Here is a 21484-nt window from a genome sequence, read left to right on the forward strand (position 1 = left end):
ATTTGAAACCTGAACTTTTTATTCATTGATGCTCACACACAAACACTAATAAAATATCGTACAAGTAGGCTAGCAGCATTCAGATCAGCGATAGGCAACCAATCCTCCACGGCCCGCACTACATAAATGAATATTACATTTTTATGCATTCTTTTCAGAGCATTTGTGAATCACATTTAGTGTAAGTTGCCCACCCCTGATCTATATAAACACATTTAGAAGTTGCCTACGCCATTGCATTCCAAGCTCATTGTCAGAACTACTGCCATAGAATTGACAGTAGTAACTTTGTCATAAATAAACGTGTACATGTTACATAATTATAAGAAACTTGGAAAGCACATCTTAAAATAATACACAACATTTGAGTACAGAATTTTAAATGAACTCATTGAACACCCTGAAAAAAAATGAAATATGTACACATTTACAGAGTGACCATTTTATGGACGATTCCATATATAGACAATTGCATCACCCATAAAATGGAGTCTATTAAAAGAGTGACGTCAGTGCTTGTACTACCTGATGCACATAAAGCCTGCTGTGTCTACTGCAGAAGTGGGGATTTTACCACCATATTTTAAGAGCTCACCCGTGCCATATTGAAGAAAGATGCAACGATCAAACAAATGTGTATGATTCGCATTCCTAGATTTTTTTGGACCCGATAGTTATGGGTTGCCCACCTCTGCTCTACCGCATGCTAGGTCTTTAAATGACTAAATTGGTTGTTTTACCAACTTAACATAGCCCTTCACAACATGTTTAAGGGAAAGAACACAGAAGAAAGAGTAAAAAGGGGGCACACAATCTATTCTAATTGCATCAAAAATAAACAAGTTTTTTCAAATTAATCAAGCGTCTTAGGTGAGAGGAAAGGTGTCTAAAACTGCTAAAGATTGGAAGAATTTGCTTCTAGTAGTCAGTTTGTAAACATTCATAAAAGTCTATAAATACATTACACGCTTGTAACAGATGAGCGTGTGAAAGGTTTGGGGGTTGGAAAGCAAATGTCCGCAGTGAGTGATAAGGTGGAGTTGACAGCTGAGAATGATACTCAAAGGGTAGGTAAACATTCTGTACATGAGTGGATTAGAGATTTCTTTTAGAGGCCAGAAACTGAAGATGGGATGGATTGTGACAATAGCTTCAAACAGACATGAAACAGTGCAGCAATTACAGAAATCATACCCCAGACCTCATTGGGCTTTCTTCAATTCTGCTGTCCGTGGGTTCCTCGTTCACACCCCGAAAGCGACCCTCAGTTCTGTGAAGGAGTACCTCTCGTCCCTGTCATTGTCGAAACATCTCATCGCGCGAGCGTTCGGAATCGATGAGCCAAGTTTCCCCCATAGCTCCACGTAAGTCAGGCTTGCTGGATCGCCGTTGACATCCACGAATATTTCCTCAAGATCTTATGGACAAAAAAATAATAATTTGAATTACTGTACACCAAACCACTGTGGTATCACGAGTTGCTAGATAATGGCATCTAGCCATTGCCAGGTTGATTTTATTGTGTTGCAAGCCAAATGTTTTATTACGTACGAGCTTCACATACTGATGCTTTAGTGAATTCGGAAAAATAAAATCTGCTGATCTGCTTTTTTTCCTGTTAATTTAGTGGCACAGTCCCAGTCTAAAGTCAAACTCAAATGTACCACTGTATTATGTATACTCCTGATTTGTTTCCCACATGACAGCACAGCTCATGTTAAAACTAAACTAAATCTTGGTGCAGCCCCTTTCTTCCCCCGACCTTAACTCTATTAAGAACCTGTGGAAAGCTCTAAAAGCTTGGCTTTGTGAAAATAACAGATGCTAATGTGATTCTTGATCATCAAAACCTTTTTACACTAGTTTAAATCGCATTGAGCACTTAAGAATATTCACAAAACAGTAAAATTTTTAATAATTTGAATCAAAGCATGCACGTGTTTTACCCACCTTTCAAGGTTACCCCAGAAAGCAAAAGCCTCTTTTGGCATTTGACATCAGTGTTTCTCTTGTTGCGCTTTGTGGGGAGGAAGCGCGGGTGTCTGTTAGTCTCGGTGTCAGGACTTAGCGTGGAGCTGTCTGTTAAAATAACAAAAAAATATAGTAATATACCTCAAGAGGAGTAAGTCTGTTCAAGCATTGAAAATTAAGCACCTGATGATGAGGACGATGATGATGATTGGACAGTTTGGGTCTCAGCCTTCTTCTCTGACATTTCAGGCCCGCTGCTATTAAGGAGCTGAAATTCAACATTTTTCAACAGGAAAATAAGAGGCAAGGTGCATTTTGACCTTAATAAACATACACATACCATATAAACACATTGAAATAAAGGTGTAAAATACATTTGTCGTGATCAACTGGTAGAACTCAAAGACAGTATCAGCTGATGGTGGCAGAATCTGCTCTTGGACACCGTCCAACTTTAGATTTAGATTTTTTTCAATATAAAATAATGGAGCTAATCTGTCAATGGTGCAAACTGTGGTTCTAACATTTTTGGATGTAATACCAGTGAAAAAAGAAATTGGTTTTAAACCTGGATTTTGAATGGGAGTTTTTTAATTTTTATAGCCACTGTACTCTAATCGCTTCAGTACTGAAGTTAGTCACAGTTTAAGTTATATCAGAATGTTAAAAAATGCTCACGTTTTGTTTGGAACCGTTCTCCAAGGATGAGACTCTGCTCTTAAGCTCAGCAACGTTAGACAGGAGAATGTGGATCTGCTCACTATCCCACTTGTGGCGCTGGGCCTCTGTCTGGTTGGCCTCACTCACTGCTGTCCTCAGGTCACTGATGTCCTGTACCAAAGCATGTAATCAAGCGGACATTGTTAATGTTGCGCCATTTTCCGGTTTAATGTGGTCTGCAAAACCACAGGTGGTTCTGAAAAAGGTCAAAAGATGCTAATGTGGTGGAAGGGAAACCAAACAACTTCAATGAAGGCCATTTTCTATTGCTATTGTCCTTATTACAAAAGCATTTTACAATGAAACAAATTATGTTTATGTATAAAACCTAAATATATGACTTAATAGATGAAGAGGAACAATTAAGAAGCCAGAAAACCACAAAGAAAACACTTCAGTAATCTCGTTGTCTATTGTTAAAATTAGCAGTTTCGTGCTTTCAAGCATCTTTCATGCATTTACAAATCATCAGAATGACTGGAGTAACCCTTTAAATACAATTTTCAATAAACCTTACATTTTGGCCCCTAAGTATGTGAATTTACCACCGTTACCTTCAGCCCATTGTCCAAATTTTTCATATTTTCCAGCGTTGTCTGCATTGTCTTCACGTCATGTTGCACGCTTGTTAACGTGCTGCCTATAGTAGCCACACTCTGAAAACAAAAGGGGGAAAAACAAGCAGTTAAATATTTACCACAACTGAACGCATGTATTTTTTTTAAAATAAGTGTGTTTCCCTCACTTTGGTTTTACTTGGCCACTCAACGATATGATTGACACACAAGGGATTCTGAATTAAAAACCCAGGGAAGATAAAATCTTACCTTTTGAAGTTCTTCAACTGTAGTGGGCAGGCTGATTAAATCAGAAGCCGATTTCAAATTGGCCTTTAAGTGGTTTACAGCAGAATCCAGCTGAGTGATCTAATTCACACAAAACAAATGCTTTGGGTTTATTTCCCCTCATGTTTGTGACAGGGTGGGAATAAAAAATAAAAAAAATACTGGTGATTTTTTTATTTTCATTTTTCCCCCTCCAAATGTATGTGGCATACCATGAGAAGATAAAATCGCAATGTAAAGAATCGAAATTTTGAAACTCGATGTCCTGCGACCGAAGGGTCAGCGGTTAGATTGCACGCTACAACTGCCCATTGTCGGGATGTCCTTGGGCAAGGCACTGTTGACAGCGCCTTGTATGGCAGCAGCATTGGTGTGTGAATGTGTAGAAGAATAGGTGCTAATGTAAAGTGCTTTGGGAATAGTAAAAACGTGGATAAATGCACTAGGAGTACTTTATTTACCTTTTAAAATGTTTAGTCATCCTTACATATACTTGGTCAAAAATGAAATGAGAACTAACCTTTCGGTTCATTTCTGTGAGGTTAAACCAGAGTTTGCTTAACCCCTTCTCCCCATTTTCAATGTCGTCAAGCTTTCTATCCTTGTTTTTCAGCTCCTCGCTCAGCTTTGGTATTTCACTTGAAGACTCTTTTTGACCGGATTCCACTGTTGATATAAAGGAAAAAAAATAATCATGGCAATGTTCAAATCGCTGAACGTTTTCAGGCCACAACATTATAGCAGCTGCGTGGAAACGGAGCTTACTGCTTCGTAGTTTTTCCTTCATTGAATCCAGATCTTCTTTTAAGGCGATCTGCATCCAGATGAGTCCAGCGCAGGCCATGACGCAAGCAGCGAGGATGATGAAGAGAAACAACGGGTAGCACACAGTGCAGCATTGATTATAACTTCTCCTGTAAAATACAAAAGCAGCAGAATTAGGCAAACTGCAATTTTCCTTTTAAATTATTCATGGGATCAGATCTTTTGAGGCTTTGGGTATTGTACATGTTCACATATTCACAAGTATTACAAACCCACTGGAAAATAAATAGGGGACGTTAATAATTAAAGACCTGATCATCCATGTAAGGTCATTTACATTAGCTGTCACAACTGTATTATTGTAAAAAATTAAGTTTAAAGCTAGGGCTTGTCTAACTTCCATTTAGTGTTTTCTCTTCTCTTTAGCCTTGTAAATGCCCAAGTCTATTTTTTTGTATTGCGCGAGTAGTATTCATTATCCTCACTTTGTTTTTAAAATGCTGTTAATTCTTCAAGTTATTTTGACTCATGCATTGTTTACCGACAGTATACATCTTTATGCGACCTATATTCATGTTTTGATCTTGAAGTTTTACTGATGTTATTCTTATATGAAACTTAAGTTGAAATCTGTAAAATGATACATTCGCTATCAAAAATCGTCACATTCACTTGTATTCTCAATACACTCTTCGATCTATCTATTACTTTCTCGGTATAAAATAGGATTACTATTGTAGAAGACTTGTTTATTGTTGTTGCGATGACGCACATACACGTGAATGAAGTAGTAAAACATGTCGTAGTGTGAGCACTCACTTGCCAAAACTAACTCGACTGCCAATCCCGCTGAACTCGTCGTCGTCCGAGCTCGATTCAGACTCCGAATCCGGCGGCGGTTCGGTCCGGAGAAGCCGGTGCCCGGAGCCCTTTTTCGCCTTCTTTCTCTTGCTGTCCCCGAGTCCAATGAGAGCATTGAGCTCCTTTCTCTTCTTCATTTTCTTCTGCGGGGTCAGCGAGCCCGTCGCACTCGACTTAAAGCCGACCAAATCTAACGATTTGTCCAGTTTGCTTGTTGACTTGATGTGGAAGGGAAGCTAAGCTAACGCCAGATTTTCAATCACGGAATGCAAATTAGGGCAATAAAAACACCGGATAGTACCGGTGACGTGATGTGGGAAGTCAACTACCGACTGGTTGTAGCTAGCCGACCCTTATTATTATTATTATTATTTTTTAAATCCCCTTTTCAGTAACTTTGAATGCTTACCCGCCGATGAAAATACACCGGATGGCTACCCGGCTACATTTGAGCATGCACAACAACGACACGGTTAACATCGTCTCGACAGCATTCAAAGTGATTCGCCCCCATGACGAGCATATTTGTGTTGACGCTAAACGACGTATGACTATAGAAACGACATATTAAACGTAAGGATAAATGTACTGCGACGCACTTCCAGCCGTCCGACGGCCTCGCTGCATGTTCTGTAATGTTTAGGTGCGACATTCCAGTGAGGTTAAAGTTGATTGGTGGAGACCGCAGTCCTCAACTTCCTCGATCGTGCACTATCCCCGCCCACTTCTATGCAGTATTCATTTCACAAACACGTACTTACATACACGTATGTACTTGCAATACTACGGAAACTTGTTGAGTTTACCTTAAATATAAAAATAAAAAGGCCCGGCCGTTTTTCAAATTAATGCATTTTTGGGGTTGTTTTTTGAATAAATTATTTTTGAAAACTCCGTTTTTCTAATTAATTTTCTTTTCTGGGGTTGTTTTTTGAAATATTTTTTTTTAAATTCCGCTTTTCAAATTAATTTGTTTTCTGGGGTTGTTTTTTTTAATTAATCATTTTTGAAAACCCAGTTTTTCAAATTAATGTATTTTTTTTATTTTTTATTATCTTTCTTTTTTTCAAATTATTTTTGGTGTTGTTTTTTGAATTATTTTTTCTTCTTTGTTTATAAAATTTATTTATTTTTGGGTTTGTTTTTTGAATATCTTCCATACAATACAACAACAATCACCTTTCTTTGTCTTTCTTTACTTCTACACGGATTTGTACCTTTTGTAGATATGCTGTGTTATTCAAGGGTTGTGTCAAGTCTTTACTTTAGTTGGAAGGAAGCTTCTTCTGCATGAAAAAAATAAAAAAATAAAATAAAATGGAATTTCATGCAAGGTAACGTTTAACTCACTGGCTGCCATTTTCAGTGAAAGAAGTCCAATCTGTTTGAATTGGGACATTGGGACTGGCAGCAAATGAATAAATGTTAATTTGTTACCTGTCCTCACAATTCAACTGGATTAGATGTCTACTTGTAAGAAAAAATCTTAAATTTACAGTGGAACGATGATTGGACACCACACGATTAAATGTCTTTCATCGGCACTGAAAGAATTCAAGGTCATGATCCAAATGAAATACTGTAGAGAATATTAAGCAAAAATCAAGCAAAATTCTTCCAACCTATCGAATTTGCATGCATTCATTTGGTTGGTTTCACATATGAAACCTTGAATATACCTTTATGCAGTGGTGTGCCGTCAGGGCCTTCATGGCCTTCTCTGCTGGCCTAAGAAATATCTGAATCACAGACTGATGTTAATTATATTTTGTCCATGAATACTTATTAAATAATTCCAAATTGTCTGTTAGCTTCCTTTCATTGCTTTCCCCCCTGGTTGCACTGCTTCCAGATGTGTGTTTTCATATTGAAGCATTTAACCAATCACATTTCAGCCATTATTTGTTGCCAGGGTCAGAAATCTGCCTCAAGGCCTTCACAATCAGTTCTGCAAGCTCTGCTGCATTAAACAAGCGTCGCTAAGACTGTTGCTTCAACCAATCAGAATTCGATTTGGTGACACCAAGCATTAGCTTCGATGGTGATAGAAAAGAAGGAGGAAAGAAAGGAGGATGGATATTGTGTACAGTTAAAAATGATTTTTGGTGAGTAAAATATGGCTATATTCCTAAATAATATTTCAATTGTAAGAGGGTATTATTGATTATTTTTTATGTGTCGCAGCTGTAGCTGCAGTAGAGGTTTTATAGCCATAAAATAGTTTTTGCTGAAGGCGTCACCAGATAATGCACGGACCGCCACTGCCTTTATATAATATATATCTTCAAATTCTTCAATTTTGGCCGGTGTCTTAGCAGTGCGCTTCTCTTGAAGGGTTAGTTTTAAACCACACATATTTCAACTCCATTGGGACTTTAAAATTAGTAAAGTAATTTTTGTGGAGTAGACTGGAATTTAATCGGACTCAGCGGTTGGCAAACCAATATGGATCGTCGACTAAATGGGAATAGCTGAGTTATTTTTTTAATACTTACTTATTTACATTCGATATTGTGCAATACGTATTGACCTTAGCTGCCATGTGGCTATTGGAAACAGGCCACCCAATCGACCTTCCGTGTGACCCAGCAAGGCTCTCGGCTTGAGTGAAAGCAAGGGTTCTCTGGCCTTTGGCTCTTTTTCATGAAAATTGGACACCCACTGGCCTGCTGGAGAAAAATATTTTCCTTTATAACCCCTGCTGTCTTCCCTCTAAAACCGCTCCAGTGAATTACTAATAATAGATGCCTGGTATGAAATTCAAGACACAATAGCCTCTGAATGCTCTTAGCATCTCAGTTTGAGACGCTGCCCTACTGCTGATGCTTTATTACACCCAGAAAAGAGATTCTTCCAGTAATAATAATAAGCTGGTGCCCACACAAAGCTAATATTGTCATAGCTTAGCAGAACTAATGTGCCATTTCTGCTGTATCAAACACGGTCGGCGTGGTGTTATTGTTTTTGAGATTATAGGGGAAAACATTTTAATCAGTGTCATGGCGCCGTCAAAGGGGATGTGCTTCCCGCTGTGGTTCATATGCATCCTTGCCAGCTTGAGGCCTGTGAATCACCGGCGGCGTTTAATTTCTTTTCCTTTTTTCATTTTTCATTTTATTATTTTTCATAGGACTTTATGTCAAGTCGTTCAATATAATTACAAGAAAAAATAATATTCATCGTTGGGCTTTACCGGGAAATTCAACAGCAATGCATGAAATTGGAGCAGAATTGTCTGCTAATTGAAGATTTTGGCCTCACACAGAGGACGTTCTAAATACAGATTATCATCAATTGAAAGCAGAAGCTGCAGCAACAGCAAATCTGGGAAAAAACCCTTGGCCTCCCGAACTGTGAGACCGATCCACTTGTCCACTCGTGCCAAAGAGATAGAGACATTGAAGACAATTTATTAGAATTAAGAGCTCCTAGCCCTCTGAGTCCAAGAGCATTGGACATATGACTTGAATTTTTTTTTTCTTGCACTGACTGGTTTGGCGCTTTAATTCTATTCTAATCTATTAATGGCCGCCAAGTAGTTAGGAATTTTTATGATTGAGAAGATTTTTTTAGACATTAGCTTTGGAAAATCAATCAAATTAGTACTAAATTTTAATCTTAATAATTGTAGGGTGGGCGGCTCGGCGGCTGAGTGGTTAGCGCGTCGGCCTCACAGTGGGACACCTGGCTTCGGTACATGGTCTTTTGGTCGCCGGTCTTTTGGTCGCCCGGAAGGTAAGTGATAATTACCATTTAAATCGTTGCTCAAATTCCCTAAATACAAACTGCAAATGACTATTTAGTCATACTTAATGCCCTAGCAATTATTAGGCTAAAGAAAGGCTCCAAATTTCCAGGACTTTTATAGTTTTTTGTTGGAGAACTTGTTAAGACCCTGACTGACGTAGCTTCTTAAAGGGACAACACATGTACATACAAACTCTTATACACTCACACGTCGGCTCAGTGAAACTGCTCATGGCCATTGTTGGCTTTTATTGATGCGTAGACCGTCTTGTTTTACCTTGTTTTGTCGCGAGTCTTTTGGTCGTCGGTCTTTTGGTCGCCCGTTGTCGCGGTCGGGGCGACCAAAAGACCGCGACCAAAAGACCGGCGACCAAAAGACGGCGACCAAAAGACCGGCGACCAAAAGACGGCGACCAAAAGACTGGCGACCAATCGACCGCACACGCCTGGCTTCAAATGCAGGTCGGTCCACCTGTGTGGAGTTTGCATGTTCTCCCCGGGCCAGCGTGGGTTTTCTCCGGGGACACCGGTTTCCTCCCACATTCCAAAGACACGCATGGTAGGCTGATTGAACACTCTAAATTGCCCCTAGGTATGAGTGTGAGCGTTAATGGTTGTTTGTCTTCTTGTGCCCTGCGATTGGCTGGCCACCAATTCAGAGTGTGCCCCGCCTCTGGCCCGAAGTCAAGTGGGATAGGCTCCAGCACCCCCGAGACCCTAGTGAGGATAAAGCAGTTCAGAAAATTAGATAATTGTGAGGTTTGAAAATGGATGCGGTTTCCTTTCTTATTTCTGAGCTTTATGGCATCAGCAGGGGGCAATGTTCTCTCACTCGAAGACTTCACTAGTAGAGTCAAGGACAAAATAGGCTCACAATCTCAGGCTCTGGAGGCCATGCAAACTAGATCATTTCCACCATTAGGCTCCACTCTTGCTACCATATTGCCATTTGTATGTGTGAATATTTTACGCTTAGCAACAGAAACACTGTGTATACTTTTACAGAATATGCTCCTGTAAATAGTAAAAATAAAAGACAGCGTAATGTCGACATTGTGTTACCACACTGCGCGCATGTTAAAATGGAAGGAGTGACATTAAAGCTACTTAAGGTGTAACATCAGCAATACAATACACAGCATGATAACAAGAGTGTTTAACACTCAATCAGCAATCAGCTTGTGACTACATGGGCTGGCTCTCAAGCACATACGAGGGAATAGTTTGACGTATTAAGCTCATGAAAGGAGCCAGGGGGAAGAATAGATCTGACATGGAAGTACAACGCCTTGATTGCAATTGAAACCTTTTCTTTTCGTGCGCCGCAAAATGTGTGTAAGCCAGTGTCATTTAATCAAGGGCTTAGAAAAGACAGCAATTGAAATGACAGAAAGGAAGGAAGACAAACATCCATCATTTTTCCATTATGTATAGTAGTCTTCTATTTATGATAGTGAGGTGAAGATTAAAAAATGAATCAAACTGATGGAAAATTAGAATAACTTTCCAACCTTCACTGGTATCTTCAGTAAAAGTATTCTCACTATATACGACAAGGTGTTGACTTAGATTAATTACTCGTTTTAAATATTGACTTACATTTGTCACCTAAAAATCCCCCAAAATTATTGACTTTGAGACACTTTTATTTACCGCAGAAGCAAGACACTTTATAAAATAAAATGCACACCATGAATACACAAGTGGGACGTGTGGAAGAATGTACATTACCATCAGAAAACATCCACACAAAACCCACACGCTGCCTTAGCCGTTTTAAAGCTTAGACAATGCCTGCTTTTGAAAAGGCAATTGTGCTTGATTTTTAACGCTTTATGCTTTATACGTGTGTGTGGCTCTGTGTGACACCTGTTTTCATTAAAAAAAAAATAACATTGCCAGTGACCTTGTATTTATTCAACTTAAAGGGACTGTCCAGTCATTTTGATGATTTATTTTCTAAAGACATAAAATGTTTGAACATAAGTGCTAAAACAAAATTGGCATAAACTGAGTGCTATATCTCAGCGTTATAGTCAGACTCTTCTATTTTAACGCATTTTTGCCAGGAATCTTTAGGTGGGTATAAAATTTCGTCGTGTCCTAACCAATGTTCCCTCTAATTTTTTGTTTGTCTGGGCAGAAAGACAACCTCCCTGAGCACACTGAGTACCGGTGTGAGCAACATCATCATTGCTCGCTATGTGCATAAGCAGGTGTATGTCTACTGCACATAAATGATTTAGTAATAGTAAAATGTAATGATTAATATCTATGAATGGGCGGTCCAGCGGATGAGTGGTTCGCGCGTCAGCCTCACAGCTAGAAATAATAATAAATAAAAAAATTTAAAAAATGGGATTTTATTTTGTGCGCTCCATATGATTTTCTGTGCGTAGAGAAGACGAGAGTAGTGCGCAATTGCGCACGCGCGCATCTTAGAGGGAACATTGGTCCTAACACTATATGAGGCTAAATACGGTATACGGTGTCTCTTCCTGGTTAGTCCAATGACCAATACCACAATATCGTGACGTTATTCACACTCGCGAAAAATCAGGAACGAACAAAAAGACAAAACTAAGAGCTACACAAATGGTAATCCATTCACTCCAAGTAAGGAGGGGCCTTACTTGTTGGAACTGTTGCTATGCTCCAGTAGTCATAGGAGGGGTAGGGGGGAGGGTTACGTTTGCAGAAGTGATAGGCTGCTGCAACCGTCTGAACCAGTCTTCTCTCTGCATATGACAACAACATGGTGTGGTAAAAGGCACATGTTCGTACCTGCAAAAGTGAAAAGGATTTTGTCCCCATTCTTCTCAAACTTTGGCAACATTGGCATTGACTAATAGAGCATAACAGTTGTACCAATAACTGCGTGGTTAAAAAAAAAAGTTTAATAATCCATTAGAAACCACTGTGGTTGTTCCTCTCATCTCCCATGATAAAAATTCGACTGTTTCCACGGTAACAGCTATATCTCATCATCAGCCATCAGGCAGAGAAACACGGGACGGGCTATATTTCTTGAGAATAGAACGTAATGGACCTATGGACTAACCCTGAAAATGACTTGCCGCTGATCCAGTTCCCTTCACCCACTCCCTACCCACACACGGACGGTGAGGCAAAGGATGAGTGTCTGTGAGTCCCTTGAATAGCTACATGCACCCTGCCCCTTAAATATATGCATTTTGGGATTTGCTGTTGCCATTTTATTCTGTTGTTTATGTACTTAACTAGCCACCCCCACACACTTTTATTGCTCAGAAAAATAGTGTGGGAGTTTGCTTTTGCCCCCCTCATCCATCCTCTTGTTATAAATCATAATCGGGGCACCCGTATGACTGACCCCTCAGGCTCCCTGCACTGTTCCCCTTACCTCAATTACTCTTCTTTGGATAAGTAGAAAGTAGAATAACATTTCATTGCTCTGTATTTGTTACATCTGCAATGACAATGAAACGTATGTTCTTGTGATTTCACTTCTGCCTTTGGTAATACATAAACATGAATTTGTTTCAGTTTGCGTCACTGTCTAATATAATAATTATTTACATTTATTCTCTCTGTATTTGTGTCCAGCGACTAACTGGCAACCAGTTCAGGATTTCAGGTGTTTTTTTACCCAAAAAATCTTATGTGTAGCTCCAGTTTCTTACCTAGGTCTACAATGTCTTGTGTGTCTTATTACTGCAACCAAGAAATTTCCCGGAATTAAAATTCTAATCTAATCTAATCTAATCTAAGTATGCCATGTTCCAGGATAGACTCCATTTTGCTGTGATCAAGAGCAGGATAAATGTTGAAAATGGATGAATGGTTATTTTTTTAGTAAGCAAGCTTCTTCCGTGTTCATGATAGCAGATAGAATAAGTATCCCCGCCCTGGTTTTAATAGATACCCTGGTGCAGAAGCACTAATTCAAATCACATGATGGGATCTTTGATTTGAAGCGAACTAATCCGTCGTCAGTGAGGTTGAAAGAGAAGAAGAAGAAGAAGGACTGGAAGGAGAACAGAGGCCCGGCTGATATACAGCGCTCATTTAGCACAAAGAAAATTGGGGCAACGGGGAGTGTAAGGCATTTGAAGTTTGGCAGATGAAATTAAAAACAGTTCACGCGAGCTGCTCAAAGCTCAACAACAAAGGAGGAGAAAGTGGATGATGAAGACGATGATGAAGCGGCTCATCTAAAGGAGGGACAATTCTCATTTTCATTAAGCAATTATGTGTGGTGGTAGTGCTGAGATTTGCACAAACTATTTCTTTTATGAGTTTGTCCAGCAAACAAATGCAATGCCTGAGGCTTGAATTTTCCAAAGAGCAAACATCACTACATTTTGTTCAATCAGAAAATAGGAGAAATTATTTCCATTCATACTATTAAATTGATGAAAAATATGAATATTCAAAGTCATTGCACTATGAACGTGCGGTGGAGGTGTATGTTTATCATCGATAAACAATGATCATCTTGATCAAAAATGCTGCAGTCCCACAAAATAAGGGTTTCTATGTCCTTGAATTCAAGTCTTACAATCGGTATTTTTAAAATGCAAACCCTAATCCTTTCACAGAATGAAAAAAATATTAGCTAAGTGACTACGCAACAATATTTTACCGATTTCCTGTATAGTTAATACATTTTTTGGAGGGTACCACACAACTTAGGTGTACAATATTAAGCCTTAATCAATGAAAGTAGCATGAATCTTAACAGCGCTCGAGATCAAATAGGTCAGTTACCAACATGATGTATTTGACTTTTATGTCCTTTATAGTTATTACCTAGCTCATTCAACTGTTTAGGATTACAGTATTTACAGTGTAGCTAATGATTTCTCACAATATACTTAGTGTGTACATAATATGTTCATGTCTGTTCTTTGTGTAGGATTGAATGATTTTTAATTGGGTATGTAAAGAATTGTAGCAATGTGGCCTTGTTAGTAGTAAAAGTGTACCTAATACATCTTATGTATATAGTTTTGAGTGTAGTATTCTCACCTAGGGTATGTGTCATAGATTTGGTCAGAGGTGTGCGTACTAGAATAGTGTAACACATAAACCAATTAAATTAGCCTTCTGTGTTGGTAGTATTTTTTCACCACGTCAATTGTACCTAATATTCTAGGTGTAGTTGACAATTTAGGTCAATTCGACCCATAATAACCGGATCCGACCCAATGATGGGCTACATTTATTCATTAAGTGTAGCTTTTGAGTGTTCCAAATATACAGGTGTGTTAAACTGGAAACGTTGGATGTTCCTTATAAGTTGAACACAAATGTATTTTATATTTTGGCCACTTGTGTGCATAAGACTTTAGGTTCAATAAAAATCTCGCCTTAGGTGTGCTATGTAAACATTAAATGTTAAAATGTTTTTTTTAATATATATAGAATAGAATATCAACAAGAAAAGTGTGAAAATAGATGTGTATGTACTCACATAGCAAAATCCACAAATTGAGAAAACACGTGTATGGAAACACAGCAATCTGTACAATGTGTAAATACACAAACCGATACTCACACAGGCAGTAAAACACACAGTGTGGGGTTTCTCAGTACTTTCCCCCCCAAATTTTGGGGGTCAAACTAAGTGTTTTTCCAACCCCTTGAGCTTTGATTGCACAATGACGGGTATCCATTTTATTGGCAAGTCTATTGCGGTTGTGTTTTAAAAAATTTCCACTCTTTTGTTGGTTTTTTTCTATGGCTTTTCCTCTAATCTTTCTTCTAACAATGCAGTGCCTGCAAATGGAGTGATGGAAGCAAATCCATCCAAGGAAAACACAGACTGAATCCTTATTTTTGGAATATTTTTCCTGCAGAGAAGAAGTGAAATTTGAAATCCTAGCGTGTACGTGGAGTGTATATACAGTAGTACAGTACAGTATGAGCCTAGCCCATAAACTCAGTTCACACCTTCACCTTTATAGTGACCTAATAGTGTGACACGAGACAATATGAATGTGAATCCTTGTGTTTAATGTATCACGTTACACTGAGGCAATTGGCCCACGAGTGGCCTTCGAATCCATGGGCAACATCTGTTCATTGTTAGGCGGTACGAGGGAACTATATAATAACATCCATCCATATACTTTATGTGCTGTCATTTTTAGTATTAAAACATGTGCACCCTTTGATATATTCATGAAAAAATAAGATGTCACGTAACATGTATATTCAAAGTATACTAGGTAACATTTGGGTGAGGCAAAAAAAAATCTAAACATATTGAGGCAAAATATCATATTACTGTTTTCCCCACTTAGATAAATTTTTCAGATTTAGTACAAATTAATATATTGTTATTGGTTAAAAACAACAACAACACAAATCTTTTTTTAGTTTTAAAAAGTACTATAATATACTTTAAAAAAGAATATACAGATAGGGTTTTGATGGCAAGATATTGAGGCAAAATATCATTTTACTGTTTTCCCCACTTGGAGAAATTTCTCAGATTTAGTACAAATGATTATATTGTTATTGGTTAAAAAATAAACAACACAAATCTTTTTGAATTTTAAAAAGTACTATAATGTAATTAAAAAAAGAATATACAGACATGGTTTTGATGGCAGAATATTTTACCTACTATTTCTAGCGAATATTAGAAATAATAATTAAAAAAATATTTTTGCTACCATCGCTAAATACTGGATTATACAAAAAATTATGAAAAAAAATATCTCTTCCAAGTAAAACTATTCCAATAAATCAAATGATATTTCATTGCTATGTACTTATATATTTAGTATATGCTTTTTAAGTCATAGGATGAGTGCCAAAGATATCTATTAAAATGTATAGCATTTGTTTTGAGTGTGAATGCAGAGTATAAATACTTTTTTCAATAAAGACCACAGTTTAAAAGTCAAACAGACTAAAACAACTGCTTTTTCCGACTAACATGACTTCCTCCGTGAGTACCGTATTTTCACGACTATAAGGCGCACATAAAAGTCACGAAAATGAAATGATGACGTGAGTACATTGTAAAATGGCTAAATAAAGTACAACCAAACTCAGTTTTGCTTCCGTTTCCTTTTTAAAAACGTGTTTTTAGCGTGTGGGTGTAGCGTGCATGTTTAAACTGCTGTATGTTTTGCCATGCCTGGCTGCGTCTATAAAAACGGTACGTCCTTTGTGTGTTTAAAATACAGAAATAGCACTCGTTACTGACACTGCGGCTAAAAATACGATGCGCTGTATAGTCGTGAAAATACGGTAATAGCTAATAAGCCCTGATTGTTTTCTGCGGTGAAATCCCGACTCGTTATTAAATATAAAAACCATCTAGAAAAGAAAGAACACACCGCCATCTTGCGCTCCTCTGGCTCACGCATTGTCACTTTCATGTATTTGTTCGGAGCCCGTCAGGGGAAGAAATAGCGGACCGAGCACACATTAGGGTTGGACTAAAATCCATCAAAGCCATCCTGGCCTGCCTCCGATCCTTTTGTGTACAGCATATGGAAAAGAAGCTTCTCCACACTCCGCACAGCTTCATGCCTTATTTGTGTTCCTCTCTGGACCTCAAGGTGAGCCGGCAAAAAAAAAATCCTACAGCAGCTCTTTGGATGAAAAGAACCTTTCTTTAAAAGCATGTAAGAGGATTATAGCTAATGTATGCGTAACCTTCGATGAATACCTGGCTGCATTTGTTGGATTTCGACATACGGTAGCTAGGACGCCGCCTTTACGGTGCAATCATATGGCTAAAAAAGTAAAGCTCTCTTAATTAAATACTGGAAGATTCATTCTTTGCATGAGAACATGACAAGGCGACGGGTCAGTAAAACAACCAGAAAAAGGATTTGAATAACAAGAATATCTTTGTAGTGTTGTTTCTTTTGTTGTTAGGCTGCATTATTCAACATGTGTCAAGGATTTACTTTACTTGGAGGGAACTTTCTTTTTTCTTTCTTACATTCTTTCTTTTTTTTCTTGAAGATGACGAGTAAAGCGATCTTTGGTTAGTATGATCGCCAGGCTTGACGCTGCCAAAAAGCAGCTCCAAGCATGAGACACATTTTCATCTTTGTCTCTTCTTCAGCCATGTAAGATGCTTGGACTTTGTCGGTGATGTTTATTTTCCTTTCATAATTAGTGAACGATTGAAGTCCTTTTATTTTATTTATTTTGAGGGTTGGGGTATATTTTGTAAAACCATCTTCTTATCTTCCCTTCTTTTAAACTGAGACCCTGCCTTTTTTTAAAGTCATGTGAAAATACATTTCTTTTTCTTTATATGTATTCTACCTCTTCTTTTAAATGAGAAATGAAAATAAAATCTAAAAAAAACAAAACAAAAATATGGGCTACCTGGGTAAACAGTTATAATATTATTATATTTTCTTTTAAATTGATAAATTGACAAAGGAGACCACAGCTAATAGTTCAGCATAGTATTATACCAGGAGGTGAAAACAAGAAACGATTGAATTTTTGTTTTTTAAGGTGTGCTTTATCATGTGTTCTGCTGTTGTATTTGTGGTAATTTAGAAATGTTCCACACAAATTGAGCTTTACTAAGAAATAAACAAAAAAATAGTCATATTAACTACAAATGTTTTTTTCTTCAAAATAACAACACATTTCTTGGGGAAAAATGACACATTTATAATCATTTCAACTAAAAATGTATTTATCTTTGCCAAACAAAATATTTAAAAAAATGCCTGCCATAGTATAACATTTTTAATGCATTCTTTTTTGGCACGTGGTCTGCCCATTTCTGAATTTAAAACTTTGCATCATTTAAATTTTTTATACTCTTCTTTATAAAAAAAAAAACCTAAATAAAATAATACCCCCTGCCACTGTGACTAAATGAAGGAAATACATTTAATTAGAAATAATTACAACCCAGCATGGTCAAACATTTGCAAATTATCCTAATTATAGACGACATAGCTCAGGTCTTTGGATCCATATAAGTCTTTTTTCCAATCCCTTGTAAAAGTGTCATCAGTCAGAGGTCAGAAGGCGTTACAGCATGAACATCAACACATGAACATGGAGACTTTTGAAGTGCCAATGAAAAGATTTGAGACCCTTTCTCCCCCTTCTAACACGGTTACGAGTGATCTCCTGCTCTCCTTTGGCTCACAGGCGCGATTAATGCAAACTGACAAGGAAGTTACAAGAATGTTTTTATCCCTCTGCTGATTTTTGAGAACTATTTCCATCTCTGCCACACATCCCGTGGTTGTTGGACAGGGATGCGGCCATATCACAAGCGGGGGGTGCACAAATTGTCAAATCCTAGTTGATGGTTCTCTCAAATTCCCGACTGGGGGCTGACAGCAAATAATCGTGATATTAGTCGCTCAATCCATTTAAAGTGGGATTGGATATTAATGTCGCTATTAATGGCAGGCAATGAGTTAAATCCTTTAAAAAAGAAAATAATGATATAAGTCTCACCGAAGGCAAGTACGGGATTGTTAAATTAAACACTATTTTATACTTACTTTTCTTTTAAAGGTTTTCTGTCCTTCATGTAGTTTTACTTCAAAAGGTCTCTGTAAATAGTGAAGATTATCGTGCTTCCTCCGTTAGGCACTTCAAGCTCTACAGATGGGAGTAAAGTGTCTTTGACTGTGTTATGCAAATATTAATAGGAATTATTGCTCAAATGAATGGAGTGGAACTTGAATTCAGCAAGGACATGATTTGAATTTTACATGCTCAAGGTGAAAGAAGCTGAATTGTGGGGATAAAAGGAATATTTAAATAAATAAAAAACTCACAAACCTACAAAATTATTGGAATAATAAACCACCAAATTTATTTCAGTATCTAAAATAAAAAATATGATGGCCACTAGTATCGAAAATAAATGGTGATTTTTAAAAAAATGATCAAAATGCCTATACAGTTTGCTAAAAACAATAATAATTGAGCAATTTTTCTTCTTTTTTTGCCCCACTCGGTCAACAAATCACCTTTTAGTCCAAAACGACATAATAATTGTGTCTCTAATACTATTGGGCACCCTAAAATCTTCATCTCCACAAGCCATTTGTCAACGCTTCAAAAAAAATTGTATGCACACAATAAACGAAGAAGAAAAAAGAGGAATCTTGTACATGCAACTGTCAGCATATGGAGCTTCAATCAATTACAGTGGTACCTCGACATACGAGTGTCCCGACATATGAGCAATTTGAGATACGAGTAAAATTTCGGGCAAATATCTATCTTGAGATACGAGACAAATTTTGATATACGAGCATACAGAGGACATTTGTGTGCACCATTTTCGGAATATTTTGAAGGGAATACAACAGCAAACAACCCTCGATAGGTTGCATCTGAAAGTCAGGGTGGAGGCGGGGCAAAAAGAGCCAATCCAGGAGAAGAAAGGTATCAAAATTTAAAACAAAATTAGAATTAAGTTTAGTGTTAAATTAGATTAAATTTATTTTGAGTGTGTCTGCATCATAATCCAAGTTCATTTAAATTTGTTTATGTTCTGTCACGAGCGTGTTGCCGTGCAAAAAGTCCACCCCACCTCCCTTTCTCTGTCTGTCTCTCTGCCCTCCGTGAAATCCGTCTAAATTTAGTACTATTAAACACATTTTAGTACATTAAACCACTAGTTATGTGTTACTTTGTTAATAGATGGCGAATTACAACAAATAAAAATGTTTTTCCAATCCAATATCCTGTTTTGGGTGTTTTTTCAGAGGGCTGGAACAAATTAATTTGATTTTAGTTCATTTCTATGGGAAACGTTCATTTGAGTTATGTGTAAATCGACATACGAGCTCAGTCCTGGAATTAATTAAGCTCGTATCTCGAGGTACCACTGTACTGCCCAGTTTAGCAATTGCCTGATCTTAGTGTCATTTGGAACACCTTCACTGTTGTGTACAACGTCTGAATGTAGTCTCTTTTGCAACAGCATAAGCACACCTCTCCCAATGCCAGATATTGTGATGAAAAAAAATGATATAATGTGGTTACCTATAAGCACGTACTATGCCCTTTTTTAACTGGGGGCTTTCAGAATTAACCAATCATTCATAGGAATGTTAAACTCCATGATTGAGTTTAACTTCCTTCCCCTCTTCTTGAAATACTACCATGTCCTATTTTTTTTTTCAGGAACAGGCTCCCTTCACTCTTAACCCAGCTGTTTAATTCATTGGTTGCCAATGAAGCATGATCATTCACCACCCAGTCTTTCAGTTAAACTTGATATTTGGAGGTCTTTTGCTGCCAATGGCAGTGAACAAGTAATATAATGTTTAATCAGTTGGGACTACTCATGTATGCCTGTGGTAATATGTATGGGTTTGTGTGCATCATACAAAAGGATGAAGCTTCCTGCTTTGGCATGAGCAATCTAAAATAATCCAGCACTTACTAAAATACTTCCGATCTTTTGTAGAATCATTGGGTCCAAAAGCTCACTGTGTGCTCCCCTAAGCTCGAATAGCAACATATTTCTGGCTTGTCAGACCACAGAAAAATTAGAGAAATTAGATTAACCACCAGTGACAGTATGAGAAAACATTTATCTTTAATAAAAAACATTCGTAAAAAGAGCAGGGATTTTTGTTTTTCATTACATTCGACAATGAAGACAAATGACTCCAGGCTATATTAGAGGAGATATAGTGTAAGGGTATTGCTTCTTTTTGTAATTTCATAAAAATGCTGTAATGTTATTTGCAGATGTTTTATCAAACTTTTGTTGTGTCTTATTACATCTGATTTCATTTTGGAAGAATTGCATAGGAGATGTGCGCTGCATTGTACTAAGAGCTGTTTCTAATATTTAGATTTTAATTTAACTTTGCGAATGTTGTTTGACTTCATAAAAGCAAATGCCCGTTTTAATCATCTTGCCAGACTCTTTTATAAAGTCCTAGATCATGTGGAACCAAAACTGCATGCAATTACTTTGTGAAACAGTCAGCAATCCTGTTCAGGAAGAAGGAAATAGGCCAAGTTTGGCTTATCCTAGACCAGGGTGTCAGACTCGGGTTGGTTCGCGGGCCGCATTAACGATTTCATGTGGGCCGGACCATTTTAGATATAATATTTAGATATTTTTTTTTATAAATGAATTAAAAGCCTTGAATATTCAGTTTTTATAGATCTAAAACAATGTTTATTTTAGCTTTTTATATATTTTTAGATTTTACAAAATGATTTTTGAACTAAAAACACAGAAAAAATTGATTAGAAAATTACAATTATTGATTTAAAAGGAGGAAAATCAGGAAATTTAATATACATCTATACTCTTCATTTTAATTTGATCCTAAAACATAAAGTCAGCACTCATGATTTACTTTCCCGGGCCACACAAAATGATGAGGCGGGCCAGATTTGGCCCCCGGGCCGCCACTTTGACACATGTATCCTAGACATTTCGAGTAGTGTCAACAGACTTTTGCTTAATCGATTTATTAATGCTTTAATTTATTAATATTGTCTTTATATAACAGAGACAGTGGTGAAAGACACTACTTACATACATGTAAATGTGCTCACCTGTCACAGTTACATCATTAGCTTCACACCCTTTCAACGAGATT

General features: G+C 37.4%; 1 protein-coding gene across 1 annotated transcript; it reads right to left on the reverse strand.

The window, feature by feature from the left end:
* Window position 1: 1 nt before the first annotated feature.
* On the reverse strand, window positions 2–5818 carry efcab14 (EF-hand calcium binding domain 14). The gene is made up of 9 exons (XM_077615041.1): window positions 5121–5818; window positions 4302–4450; window positions 4057–4202; window positions 3519–3617; window positions 3246–3347; window positions 2650–2802; window positions 2155–2239; window positions 1951–2079; window positions 2–1417 (listed from the first exon to the last, which is right to left on the reverse strand). Exons 1-9 carry the CDS (start codon window positions 5297–5299, stop codon window positions 1245–1247), a joined length of 1215 nt encoding a protein of 404 aa, XP_077471167.1. The 5' UTR covers window positions 5300–5818; the 3' UTR covers window positions 2–1244.
* Between the last annotated feature and the right edge of the window lie 15666 nt (window positions 5819–21484).

This window comes from Stigmatopora argus, chromosome 12 (assembly GCF_051989625.1).
Source record: "Stigmatopora argus isolate UIUO_Sarg chromosome 12, RoL_Sarg_1.0, whole genome shotgun sequence".
Taxonomy (NCBI): Eukaryota; Metazoa; Chordata; class Actinopteri; order Syngnathiformes; family Syngnathidae; genus Stigmatopora; species Stigmatopora argus.